At 36.3% G+C, this 13,835-nt stretch overlaps 1 protein-coding gene across 1 annotated transcript; it reads left to right on the top strand.

Annotated features, from left to right (window-relative positions):
* Positions 1-697: 697 nt before the first annotated feature.
* LOC128610635 (Fc receptor-like protein 5) lies at positions 698-12,440 on the top strand. The gene is made up of 7 exons (XM_053630055.1): positions 698-950; positions 7,552-7,800; positions 7,894-8,247; positions 8,912-9,178; positions 10,424-10,672; positions 11,454-11,570; positions 11,666-12,440. The coding sequence occupies exons 1-7, from the start codon at positions 698-700 to the stop codon at positions 11,722-11,724; spliced, it is 1,548 nt and encodes a 515-aa protein (XP_053486030.1). The 3' UTR covers positions 11,725-12,440.
* The last annotated feature ends 1,395 nt before the right edge of the window (positions 12,441-13,835 follow it).

Raw genomic sequence — 13,835 nt, 5'->3', positions numbered from 1 at the left:
GGCTGTACTATGTAGCCAAAATACTTTTTGGATTTTATTTATTTATTTATTTATTTAGAGAGTGAGTGAGACGGAAATCAACACTACACTACTGCACAATGAAATTTCATATCAGTTTGTGTAGGGTTGAAATGCGTGTTAAATTGATGAGGTACCAACATATATTTTTATTTTCATTGCAAGATTATCCTAGCAAAGGCTGGTAAAATTTGCAAATAAATATCAATTTACCCTGTGTTTACTTTCTTTACTGACACAGACAAAAATGAAAAGACTGTGAGAGAAAAAGAAAAAGAAGATGATGAAGATGAGAGGGGAAGAGCAGTTACTACCCACTGTGCACAGAATATGATTAGCATTATTATTTACTGTGCTGTTTAACAAAAAATCTGACCTGAACTCATTCAAACAATGTAGGCCTAATAACCACAGAGATATATGTTCTTTGGAAATTACAGTGAAGCCTACAGGTTCAATTTACTTTCATAAGTATAGTGTCATAATACAGTATAGCACTATAGATATCACTTTGTATAAAACACATTTTCCTACGTTAATGTACTGCTTGAGACACATTTTTATAATTCAGATCTAAAATGATACAAACTCAAACAGAAAGATTAAATACAGTGTTTTAATTTTACTAAATTATTTTTATTACACTCCGACAGGAGACACAAATGAGGAGTCATAAAGAATGGGACAGGCAGTGAATTCAGAGGGAGAGAGAGAAGAAAGAGTAGCAGAGGATGGTGAGAGAAATGAACAGAAAGTTTGTAATGTTGAAGGCAGAGAGACAAGAAGAGATGAGAAACAGGGAGCAGGTTATGAGGAGCAGAGAGATACAGAAAAAGAGGCTGAGAGAAAGAGCACAGGAGACACAAAAGGAAGCGACTCAGACAGACCACACATGCAGAGCAATCTTGGAGTAGACCAGGCTGAGATGAGAGGTGATAGAGCTGATGTCAGTCAAAGAGACACATTTCTACACTGACATGCCCACTGACATGTTTTTAAAACTATTATTATCCAATGTCTGAAAATGCACATCTGTCGATCAGGGAATTCAGTATTTTTCACCCCCAACCCTTCTAGCAAACTTAGTTTTTGGACCTCTGTATTTTTTAAACCCTGTATACGGCCATGCTAACGACGTCCCTGGTGAAACATTTCATTACCCCACATACACAAAACCATACACAATTTGGGAGTCTATGAGCTGACTTTTAACCCTGAGAGATGCTGGAATGTACCAAATTATAATGTGTGAATTTTGTGTGAATATACTTTTAGAAAGAAGTAATTCAATATTGTGTTTTAATAAACAATAATGTTATTACATTGTCATACTATTAATGTTAATTAATGTGGCATTGCTGAGGAAAAAACCTGATCAGGAAGTGTTGTTAAAACAATGTATTTGCACTTTTATTGACAAACCGTCACTTACAACACAAAAACACACTGTGTGGGTAGAACTGCTAGAGCAGTGAACAATATATGAATATAAATATGAATATTTGCTAGTGATATGAGTCAGGGAGCAGGGCTTTGAGTAGTTAAGGTGTCTTAATGGGGAGTCTAACCTTGACCCCAGGGACGTCAGCTGTGGCTGTTGCAAATTTAGTTTTTTAAATTAAACTTTTTAAAGGTTTTTGTAAATTATTCTGGAAACACCTCTTTGAACACCAGCTCTAATGCTGTCAGTCAGCTCAACTCATAAGCACTGGCTACATGACCTAAACAGTCCAGGATTTTGCAGGTTTGTTTGTGATTGTTGCAGCCAAAAATGCTCGTTTTTTACTACAGCTTTTTTTTTTTTCCCAAAATTTATGATGCAATTTGGAGGTTTTTTATGCTTTTATTTACTTGAATTGGTGAAATTGCAATTGCATGAAATTATTTTGTCTTTCACAGTGATGTTTGTTGGTAACAAACAAGTTTGGTAAAATAACTTATTGTAAGAAAGGAGTAAACCTTTTCTCTTGGTAACCTGATGCGATAGAGCTCTTTTTTAATAACTTTCTGAGACTGTAGATGTAATGCAGGACTCAGGGAGACAGAATAAGGATCCATATGCACAAGGTTTATTAACACAAAACTTAGAGTCAGAACAGGCAGAATCATTACCAGAAAAAAAAAAAAACACTATAAATGCAGACAAATCCAAAATGATATTAGTTTAGTTTCAAGGCTAGGCAGTAGTGATGTCACGATTGATACTGAAGTTCAGAAGCATGTGTCAAAAACATACAACCCTTTGTTCTGCCAAAAACATGTGATCAATGACATCCGGAGTTTGTTTCGTCACCAAACCAAAATAGTGCGTTGGAAAGTGATTCAGAAGAAGCGCAAACCCTGTGTTTACACAAAAATAGTGTTTAGAGTTATTTATAGTGATTAGTGATACAGAGATACAGTTATGCAAACTGCAAAGAAACAAGGGCATTCTGAAGTTCAGGGAAAAAAATGAACTCATATCAACAAATATGGGTGCATCTTTGTAAAAAGTTGTATTAATAATGTAAGAGCTTATAAACAAAAAAGACCCCCCTCATATACCCCATAAGGGATTTGTGTTTTGTTTATTAGGCCTAAATAATACACAGTATTACTTAATTTTCCAGTTGACTTCATTTTGTGAAAAACAAAAATAATAAAAAATTAATAAGTAAATAAATAATTTCAAAGCATTGAAAATCCCAGATCCCAGCGACTCCTCTGAAGTGGTCATCTCTTTGGATGCAGAAAAGGCGTTTGATAGGATCGAATGGGAATATCTTTTTATAGTGCTAAAGAGGTTCAGCTTTGGGGATGGACTGATATCATGGATCTGTTTATTATATGTGGAACCGCAAGCTTCCATATATTCCAACGATGCTAAATCGGACTATTTTACTCTGTCACGGGGTACGCGCCAGGGATGTGCTCTGTCTCCCTTACTTTTTGCCATAGCGATTGAGCCTCTCTCGATAACGCTTAGAACTCTTCCTGTATTTCAGGGTGTAATTCGCAAAGGAATTGAACATAAACTAGCCCTGTATGCTGACAATTACCACTTTATGTTACAGATCCGATTGCATCTATTCCAGAGATAATACGCGTATTAAATGACTTTGGGAAATTTTCAGGGTATGAAGTGAACCTACAAAAGAGTGAATGCTTACCCATAAACCAGTCTGGCCAAAAGATAAAACAGACTGAAATACGTTTTCATTTGGAGGATTCAAAATTCAAATATCTCGGAGTTAATGTCACCCGTTCTTATTCTGCATTAATGGCAGCGAATTTTACACCCTTAATTTCATACATGAAGTCAGCCTTTCAAAGATGGGCAGCTCTACCATTATCCCCTCTTGGTAGAATAAACACGGTAAAAATGAAAATTCTTCCAACATTCCTCTACCTTTTTCAATCCATTCATTTGTTTTTACCCAAATCTTTCTTCAAGAATATTGACCAATTAATCTCCACTTTCATATGGGCAGGAAAAACTCCCAGGGTTTCCAAATTTTCACTTCAAAAGACTCGACTAAGTGGTGGCCTCTCCTTGCCCAATTGTATTTTTATTGGGCGGCTAATATTCAGAACGTGGTGCTCTGGGTGCAGGCCCCCTCTCTTCCCTGGTGCCACTTAGAAGCAAAGTCTTGTATTTCAACCTCCCTCCCTGCTATGGTGTTCTCCTCCCTTCCTATAGCCCTTTCACAACACATGGATGATCCAATAGTATGTACCTCTCTAAAAATTGTTTATTAGTTTCGCCGTCATTTTAAATTTTAAATCTTTCTCGGCCTCAACCATGACACCAATATGTAATAACCACCTCTTTCCCCCCTCCTTTATAGATTCCACATTCTCTTTGTGGGAAAAGAAGGGTCTGAAATGCTTTGAGGATCTTTTCATTAATAATGTGTTTGCAAACTTTTCTGAGTTGTCCTCGTCATTCAGCCTGCCTCCGTCTCACCTATTCCTTTTCTTTCAAATTAGGCATTGTGTCTCCTCCCTATTCACTGGTTTTCCCTCCTTACCTACAAAGTCTGCATGGGAAGAGGTGTTCAAACTGAATCCTCATAAGGGTGGCATTATCTCACGGATATATGCAACGATCTGGTCACAGGATGATTTTTACAATATTAAAACCATTAGTGCTTGGGAAGAGGAATTGGGCCTGGAGCTTGAGGATGATTACTGGAGCAGAGCGTTAGTGTAATATATACATACCACCACGTCCTGTGCTAGACTCAGTTTCATACAATTTAAAATGGTCCACAGAGCTTACCTGTCTAGGAGTAAACTGTCTAAAATATATCCCAATGTTCCTGACATGTGAAAACTTTCGCCCTGTAACCTGAGTCATATATTTGCACTCTGTCCCAAACTGCAGAACTTTTGGAATTCTTTCTTCTAAACTATGTCCGACGTTCTTAAAATCAAATTGGATGTCTGTCCTATAATTGCCATCTTTGGTGTTTCATCTCAGCATCAGCCTCTGAACCATAAACAAGCTAGTGTTGTGGCCTTTGCATCATTACTTGCTTGGCACAGAATATTGTTGTCTTGGACCTCTCCATAATCCCCCTCTATATCAGTCTGGCTTAAAGACTTAATGTTCTTTTTAAAACTTGAAAAAATCAAGTATAACATCAGAGGCAGGGGTGACTAATTTTTGGGAAAATGGCAACAATTTATTAACTACTTCAATGATGTACACACCCTGGAGGTGGATTGAGGAGAGATAGATGGTAAACACTAATGATCTTACCTTTCTTTTTGTGTGTGTGTGTGTGTGTGTGTGTGTGTGTGTGTTTTCTTTGAATGTTTGTTTGTCATTGTCTTTTGTTTCCCCCTTTCTTTTGGTTTTGGCTGTGGTTGTTTTGTTGGGGTTGTTGGGTGTAGTGTTATAATGTGTAAAATGCAAATTTCCAATAAAACTTCGATGATCAAAAAAAAAAAAAGAAAATCCCAGATTTGTTTTGCCGGAACTCCAAACCCTGCACTTCATGATTTCGGCCACCAGATGCCACTAGCGCACACTATGTTGAAAACTTCAAGCAAAGCACCTTTTTGATATATTTGGGAGGAAAGCTTCATTTTGCTATCATTACAAGGCAGGGTCAAAAATCAGATGTACATCAAAACAAATGGGCGTGGCAAAGGCAAAAAAAGGGTAAAAAACAAAAAACAAAAGTAAGGCACGGTCACGCACACAAATGATGTAGCTAAGAAAGAAGAACAGCATTTTACGATTTAAATATATGCTAAATGACAGGAAGAGTTTGCCTTGCTTTTAATGGATTAAAAAAAATACATTATTCCACTTTCTTTTGTTATTTTGAATGATGTCCATGACTTTTCCATGAGCTGTAAGCCATAGTCATCAAGAATATAAAAAAATATATAATAACAGATGTATAGGCCTAGTTATTGTTTAACAGAGGCACAGGTTTAAGGGTCAAAGGTACATGCAAAGTAAAAAAAAAAAAAAAATTCTGCAACCTTCACCACGTTTTATTCAAGCTGGAGAGAGACAGTGTGCATGACTTAGCAGGACTGGGGTGAGCTGAGACAAAAGACAAAGAGGCTTGATACTAGCCTTGATTAGGTGAAATTAAAGTATGTACACCTCCTTTAACAAGCTGCTCAGAAGCTGTGAAAGGGGCTTGTGCATTTATCAGCAATGTCTGTCCCTTCCTGAGATGTTACATCACCTTAATACCCCTTGATCTGCCATCCTGTACTTACCTCTTTTCCCACCTCACATCCAAGCACAGTTTCAAGAAAACATTTGTGATCCTTTAAAACTTACCTCGAATACTGCTGTGAAATATTAATGAAAGATTTAAACAAAGAGTAATTTGTGTTATTAGTTTAGACAGAATGACTGTATTACTATGATTTCAATAAAGATTTGAATAAAATATCTGATCACATTATATGAGTATCAAACTCATATAGAGTGGGATGGATATCAAACCATTTTGAAGTGGATGAAGGCTGTTGATTTAGTGAGGATGTAGTACATACACTTTTTCAAACATTTATTTCTTGTATTATTCCCAAAACAATGGCCACATATATTACTAAGATGAGAAAATGAGTAAAGGTATTATATACATCCGTTTTACTGATATATGATGTGTGCATTTCAGAGCACCCTTGTTCCTGAATGTTAGGCAAATATGAAATGGTGAGCAACCTTACTGTGGTCACAAACTCTTCTTCTTGCTGGCCAACTGCACTAATACTCCTGTGATTGAAAATACAATATAATAATGAATTCAAAGCGATCAAAACATTTTGTAAATGTATGCCCCCATGACTATTTATGTTAATAGACAGTTGTAGGCTTTCCTGCTCTAGTGGCCAGTGTGCTATTCTTTTCAGGCAACAATATGTTTCTTTTAATTTATGATATAGAAGTAAACTTTAGTGTCCAGTATGTTCTGCCAGACAAACGTTTTGAAAAGGTCAGAGGCCACATTTATAAAGAGTGCTTATAATTTAAGATTATAAGATTTATTAATTAAGTTCTAGACAAGCAAAGTGCGCAGAGTCGAGGTGTAAGAGCCAGAGTAAGTTTTTTTAAATAAAGAATGGATAATGTGGGGTTGGAGTTTCAGGGGTTAGTTACGTGTTCACGGAAGAGGTGGGTCTTTAGCAGTTTTTTGAAGATGGTGACAGATTCTGTGGTCTGGATTGAGATTGGAAGTTCATTCCACCACTGAGGAACAGTTAGTGTGAAGGCTGTGAATACTTATGTACATGTGCTTTTTTGTTTTTTATTTTTAATACATTTACAAAGATTTCAAAACAAAATTCTTTCACGTTGTCATTATGGGGTATTGTTTGTAGAATTTTGAGGAAAATAATGAATTTAATCCATTTTGGAATAAGGCTGTAACATAAAAAATGTGGAAAAAGTGAAGCGCTGTGAATACATTCCGGATGCACTGTATAAAAAACAAACAAAAAACCACAAGTTCAACAAAGCATGTATTTCTTGGAAAATGGGAGGTTAGGGTAATGGTGGCTCAATGGTTAAAGGCCGGGTAACTGACAGACATACAGTGATGAGTAAAGATGTGTATGTCAGAATTATTGTTTTCTAGCACCATGTTTTCTTCTTTTTATTAAGTATAACTGTTAAAATTGTAATCAAATTATACCCATTCAGTTATTTCTAGTATTATTGTGTATCTTTACCTTTAGTTTCTTGTACCCTTGCTGTCACTCAGTGTTCCTAAAGATGAATATTCAGGAAAACAGGATAACAGACACACTGTAACTCAGACATGAATCAATAGTGAAAAAGATCTAAATGATCAGAACAGTAACTTGATTAATTTTAGGTTTGAGTCAGTTTTCCTAACTGTGATCTACATTTACTTCATTAGTAGTGATTGTTAAAATGACTCAGTCCACCTCTGACAGAACTTAATTATTTACATGTGGCAGATATACTGTATTCCATTTTAAAATCTTACTACTCATTTAAATAATGCTGTTGGGAATTAATTCATACATACTTTTTTTTATTTTATTTTTTTACAGGGAGTCCTAAAGCTGTGGTGACCATAAAGCCTGATAAACATGTGTTCAGAGGAGAGACTGTGACTCTCAGATGTGAAATACAGGGAGGAGGAGACACTGAGTGGACATACAGCTGGTATAAGAAAGATAACACACTCTACCCATCCCGCACAACACAGGAGTTCAGCTTCAGCTCAGTTAGAAATGATGACAGTGGTGAATACACCTGCAGAGGGAGGAGAAGCAGTGACTCTCAGAGATCAGTGATCAGTGATGCTGTTACACTCACTGTATCAGGTGAGTGTGTGAGTTTGTTTTATCTTGTCATTAATTATATATAACGAGATTACCACTCTGTATGATTTTATTTATGTATTTTTTACATTTGTTGTCCATCAGATGCGGCAGAGGCAGTAGTGAGTGTGTCTCCACTGCGCTGGCTGACTGAAGGAGACTCAGTGACTCTAAGCTGTGAGGTTAAACACTCCTCTACAGGCTGGACATTCAGCTGGTACACAGAGGTTCCCTCCAGAGACAGTCAGGGTTCCCTCAGGTACAGTACAGCGCTCCTCTCAGACAGCAGCAGAGGATCTGGAGGCTCCTACACTCTCAGTCCTGTTACTGTGAAGCACACAGGAGTTTATATGTGCAGAGCAGAGAGAGGAGAACCAGTCTTTCACACACGGGACAGTAACCTACAGCCACTGTGCATCACTGGTGAGGAAATAAATCAACATCAATGGTGTGTGTGTGTGTGTGTGTGTGTGTGTGTGTGTGGGTGTGTGTGTGTGTAGGGGGGATGGAAGGACAGCAGATAAATAAATTGGGAATCTGAAACTTTTACTGAAACAAACTGAAGCAAAAATCTGAAACTTTTACAGTTGTGTAATCATTATTATCTGAGACTGTTTCAGGAGCATTTTATAAACTCCAGTAATGACCAGTGAAATGCTAAAATCTAATTACTTGATGATTTATAAACATGTGTCAACATAATGTATATTGTTCATAAATAGTGAGAATTAACTCTTTAAACTGACAGTTTATTATTCAGTTAGTCATCCTACATCGTGTTCAGTAACTACTAGGAAAGGTGTGTAGTTACTAAATCTGAACTCACTGCTGTTTTCTCAGACTTTAAAGGATTAACACTGTATGACACTCGTGTATTTTTTTGCTTTTGACATTTTTTATTTGAAAATTTCTTTGAAGATAAGACAAGTACATACTATCTAAGTATTTTTTTCAGCATATTGCTTTATTTTACATGCTCAGTGATGACATTTTAATTGTTCATGATGTTTACCTATCTATCTATCATTAATTTTCCATGTGTAATCTGTTCTGTTCACAACCATAATATATAATGTGTGTGTTTCAGGTGAATCTCCTCCAGTGTCTCTGATCATCAATCCCAGCAGAACTCAACACTTTACTGCTGACTCTCTCTCACTGAGCTGTGAGGACCAGAGTGACTCTACTGGATGGACAGTGAGAGGATACACACACAGTGAGACAGTGTCTGATTGTTCATCAGTTTCAGGATCTACATGTAACATCAGCTCCCTCTCTACATCACACACTGGAGTTTACTGGTGTCAGTCTGAATCTGGAGGTCGCAGTAATCCTGTCAACATCACAGTGCACAGTGAGTCTTCAATGTTCTCATCAGTAATATTTTAATATACATACCTGGACCTAACATTTACAAAAAATCAAGTATTGTAACGAAATGAAGTGATATTCTCTCTGCATCACTCTGCCTTGGTTAACATAACTGCATAGTTGTACATTTACATAACTTAATACATGATGAAAACTTTAATGTATAAACTACGCTCATAGTTAGTTCTTAAGTTACGTCCATGCTCTTTAAGATTTATGATGTTACTTGTGTTTCAGGCAGGATAGCACTATTAGCTACAAAACCTAGACATGTTCTATATATCTAACTGGTTTAATGTGAATGTTATAAATAAAATAAATAAATAAAAATCAAAATAAATAAATAAATCAGCATTGAACCACTAGCAAAATAGAATACTAGAAAAATATAGGTAAGGGAAGTTGGAGCCTGGGGGTCATATTAATGCTACATTGCATATTAAACAAAAAGTTACATGGATTTGCCAACCATATAACAGGTGATTCCCTACAATGCAGTTTTTTGTAGATTTCTAGGCCCTATTGATCTGTTTGTCATGTAAGCTCTTTCTTGTAGCTGCCATAATTATGACCATAATTTATGATCCATACCAAGTCCCAGGGAAAATATATACAGATCTGGAGTCAGAACAGACATTTCCACATCTACCATTCAGACAGTTACATATATATCTAACACCTGGTCCATCTCTGTACACGGGCACGAGTCTGAGGGCTTTAGTTACAGAAACCTAGCAGTATGAAGTATACTGCAGTATCACTTCATCTATCTTTATAAATAGAAACAGAACTTTCTGGTGACATTATTTGTGAGCTAAAGCTAGCCAGTGAACTGTGTATCCTAGGTAGATATGTAGCTATGGGCAGCAGATATTTATTATTCATAAAACCAAAGAGTAAACCAACAAACAATAACACTGAACATAAAACCTCTGCACAGCTGTCTCAGACAACTGCTCAGATATTTTATTTGGCTTAGCACATATTGCTACAGCCAACAACTTACCTGATATAAAGTGTTCATTACAGACAATGGAGTGTTTTGGTAAAATAAAATATTATTTTTTCATGCTATTGTCACATCTTCTACAATCTTTTGGTCATAAATATAGCAGTGTGGTCATACAGTAATGCCACACGAAGCAGCTAGATAGAGGTCCGAATGTTAGAATTATATTTGTATTTTAGACACTGTGTGTTTTCACGGTCTTCTTTCTCTTTCCTACAGATGGTGATGTGATCCTGGAGAGTCCTGTCCATCCTGTAACTGAGGGACGTCCTCTGACTTTACGCTGTTTACATCACAACTCAAAGATCTCAGACTCTGGTGTTGATTTCTATAAAGATTATTCAGTTCTCCAGTCCCAGACTACAGGAGAGATGACCATCAGTACTGTCTCAGAGTCAGATGAAGGTTTCTACCACTGTAAACACCCAGAGAGAGGAGAGTCACCGAAAAGCTGGGTTTCAGTCAGAGGTGAGAAATAATTCATATATTAATTTAAATAAAAATTTTGCTGTGTTGGAGTCAGTTTTCCATTCTTAAAGCATTTTCACAATATTTATTATGACCTCTTGCTTCTTTACATTTTCTAAGCAACTCTATATTTATTACTGTTTAGAATTTATAGTGTAGAAATCTCATTAAACCTCCTTGAAATAACACCACTTTTACAGCATTTTTGAGTAAAATAAGAACAAGTTATGTTGTATTTGAAGTACTGTAGACCAGAGAAACCTTTGTTATTATCAAAGGCCGGCAGGCTAGACTCTGTGTTAATGTTTAGACAAGATACTTGCATTTCAAGCATTAACAATTTATTTATTAAAGCCCACTTTAGACACTTTACAGTCAACAAACCGTCTATAGGCTGTGACTAACCTGCCAGGTGACTGTCATCAACTAGCCTCTCGGCTCAAGCTCAACAATACAGCACTGTTCAAAATCCAGCCTGATTTTTATTTACATTTTGTCTTAGATGTTTATTTTATGTCTTTTACATTATCAGTAGGAAAGAGCAAATATAACTGTCCTAATGTTCAATTAAATGTTCCAGAGAAACACCTGTATGTTATTAAATAAAGTAACATATTAAGACATCTGTTCAGACTTAATAGAGGAATATTAGACTTATATTTTTGCATGAAGCGTAAATGTATGACCAGTAACTTAATGCTTTATATATGATTAATTATAGTTTATTATTTTGTAAAATATATTATAATTATTTTATTATCCATGGTATTTTCCCCTCCAGTTCTATCAGATGGAAAAGCTCCACTGTCGGTACTGAAGCTCCTCAGCAGTGCAGTAGCGGCCTCTCCGTATGTGCTGGTGACCATCATTCTGGCAGTGAAATGTTACAGAGCTCGAAGTAAGAGCTCACAGTGTTCTTCATTAGCCATAAAATTAAACCCTAACATTTAATAAGAGGCTAATTTGAAGTGTTCATGAGTGTGTATTTTACAGCTGACCCTGATGAGGACAACAGACCGTACAGAGTGATAGAAGCTGAAGCATCTGTCTGAGTCTCAGGTGTTTACATTATTTTATCATCTAGCTTTTAAATAACAGCAGCTCCCCGTGCAACAGAGAACACATTCGTGTATGTGCTCTGTCAGTAAGTACAGTTTTAGTGATGAGTGGCTGTGATGCTGTTTCTGTGATTTTGGATGAAAACTTTAATTCTCATTGTGCATTATGTATTTTGTTTGTTTGTTTGTTTGTTTTTTTATGGAGTAATTTATTTTCCTGATGTATTTGTAATACTCATATGCATTTATTTTTTACTATTTAAGCTTTAATTTGTATTATTGATGTTGTTGTTGTTGTTGATTTAGCTACGACTTTTACTTTGTTTAAATTGAATATTAATTTTAAAATATTATTTTGAATGAATTTCCCATTTACTTAATTTAGCATTTACTCAGGGATAAAAGTACATTATGGTTTGATACAGTGTAATATGTGTAATTAAATGGAGTAATTCTTATTTTGTAATATTTTATGAAGTAAATACCTGTGCAGATAAGTTTTGGAGTGAAGTCTGCTTTTGTTCTGATACGTTTTAATATTTTAATAAAAACAATAAGTCTGTGAAAAAAAAAAAAAACAAGATTTCAGTCTTTACTAAATATCCAGTGGGAATTATCTATGAAAATATCAGGAAACACTTACACATACTAACTCCCAGTTAGGCATTAAGGAAAAACCCTTTTTTACTTTTACTTTTTATTAAGGTTTTACCACTGTGACAATAGCTCAGAAAATCTCAAGATGTGTAGCTCATTTAATGCCTAGTCATCTTTCATGAGGCCTAATGACTTAAAATCATTACCAACAATATTAATCAAAATATTACATCTCATGAGACTTCAGATAAAGTTTCAGAAGTCCTAAAGGCCTTACAGAAACATTTTATACTATTCTCACATTCAGCTGTATTTACACACAGTCAGTCACGTCACATTAATATACAGATTTTGTAACATTTAAAAAAAATTAGTAAAACATGCTCAATCATCATGCCATCATTGACAGGATGTCAAATCAGCTTAGTTCAGCACTTTTGGTACAGAACTACGTTTCCCATGAGCCTTAGTGAACATTTCACACTCTGTTCATCACTGGGCTTTAAAATGGCTGTTGTGTTTTTGCTTTTCTCAGCAGTGTGAGTTAAACAGTAAGAAAGAGAGAGGAGGTGATAAACTGTTTTTGCACTGCTGATCCATCATTTCACATTCTCAGGCTAAAAGATGTACATGCATATATTGATGCTACTTAACACTTCTATGGGAGGTCCAGATGACTTGTGTCACGTCTCGTGACGTAATGGAGATAGGGACGGATGCAAGTGCAGTAGGAACAATTATATTTATGAGAGACACAGGCAGGTAAATCCAAAACGTGATCCAAAAACGCGATCCAAAACATGCAAGAGGTCAGGCAATAGGCAAACAGGCCTACACGGGGCAAGGCAGGAATCATGGTCGCGGTCACGGAAAACAGGTTGAGAATCAAAACAAGAAACATAAACAATGACTAGGAACTAGGAGCGGAGAAACCAGCGTGAACTAAACAAACGAATGAAAACATATGAATATGACTATAACTATGACTAATCTAACATTCTACGCTGTGTGCTGGGAGGCGCGCGGTATATATACACAAACATAATCAGCCTCGTAATGGCTGACGGCTGAGGGCAATTCAGACACACGTGAAACAATAGCCAATGACAGAACAGGGAGGAGTCACAACAAACATAACAAATGCACGTGTCCAAATGCCACGATTGTCAACAACGAAAAAGCAGGTGCTCGCGCACCTTGCTCGGCAGCGCGCTCACATGCTCCGCAGCACACTGCTTAAAGGGGAACTCGTGACAACTTGTACTGAATAATGAAATAAAAACAGAGAATATAATATTATTGTGAATGAAGCAGCTTCACACAGATATAAACCAGTCAAGTTCATTTCACCAAATACTATAATAAATAAAAGGGTTAGATTTTGTGGCTGTAACCTTTGAGAAATAAGAAAATGTTGTCCTTCACATTCACAGTGAAGCCAAAATTAAAACAGTCACACCTGCATGTTCCCACTACTGCTAGTTTCTGTGGCATGTGCCAGGGTTTTC

This window comes from Ictalurus furcatus, chromosome 7 (assembly GCF_023375685.1).
Source record: "Ictalurus furcatus strain D&B chromosome 7, Billie_1.0, whole genome shotgun sequence".
Classification (NCBI taxonomy): Eukaryota; Metazoa; Chordata; class Actinopteri; order Siluriformes; family Ictaluridae; genus Ictalurus; species Ictalurus furcatus.
Note: the sequence above shows the minus strand (reverse complement) of the source record. Positions and strands in the feature narration are given on the sequence as shown.

Bases quoted from the DNA above. Each gene is read 5' to 3' on its own strand.
- LOC128610635 (XM_053630055.1), top strand. From the start codon at position 698: ATGGGACAGGCAGTGAATTCAGAGGGAGAGAGAGAAGAAAGAGTAGCA. The intron at 951-7,551 runs GTGATAGAGCTG...ATTTTTTTACAG, and splicing joins AGACCAGGCTGAGATGAGAG to GGAGTCCTAAAGCTGTGGTG. The intron at 7,801-7,893 runs GTGATGCTGTTA...ACTCTGTATGAT, and splicing joins CTCTCAGAGATCAGTGATCA to TTTATTTATGTATTTTTTAC.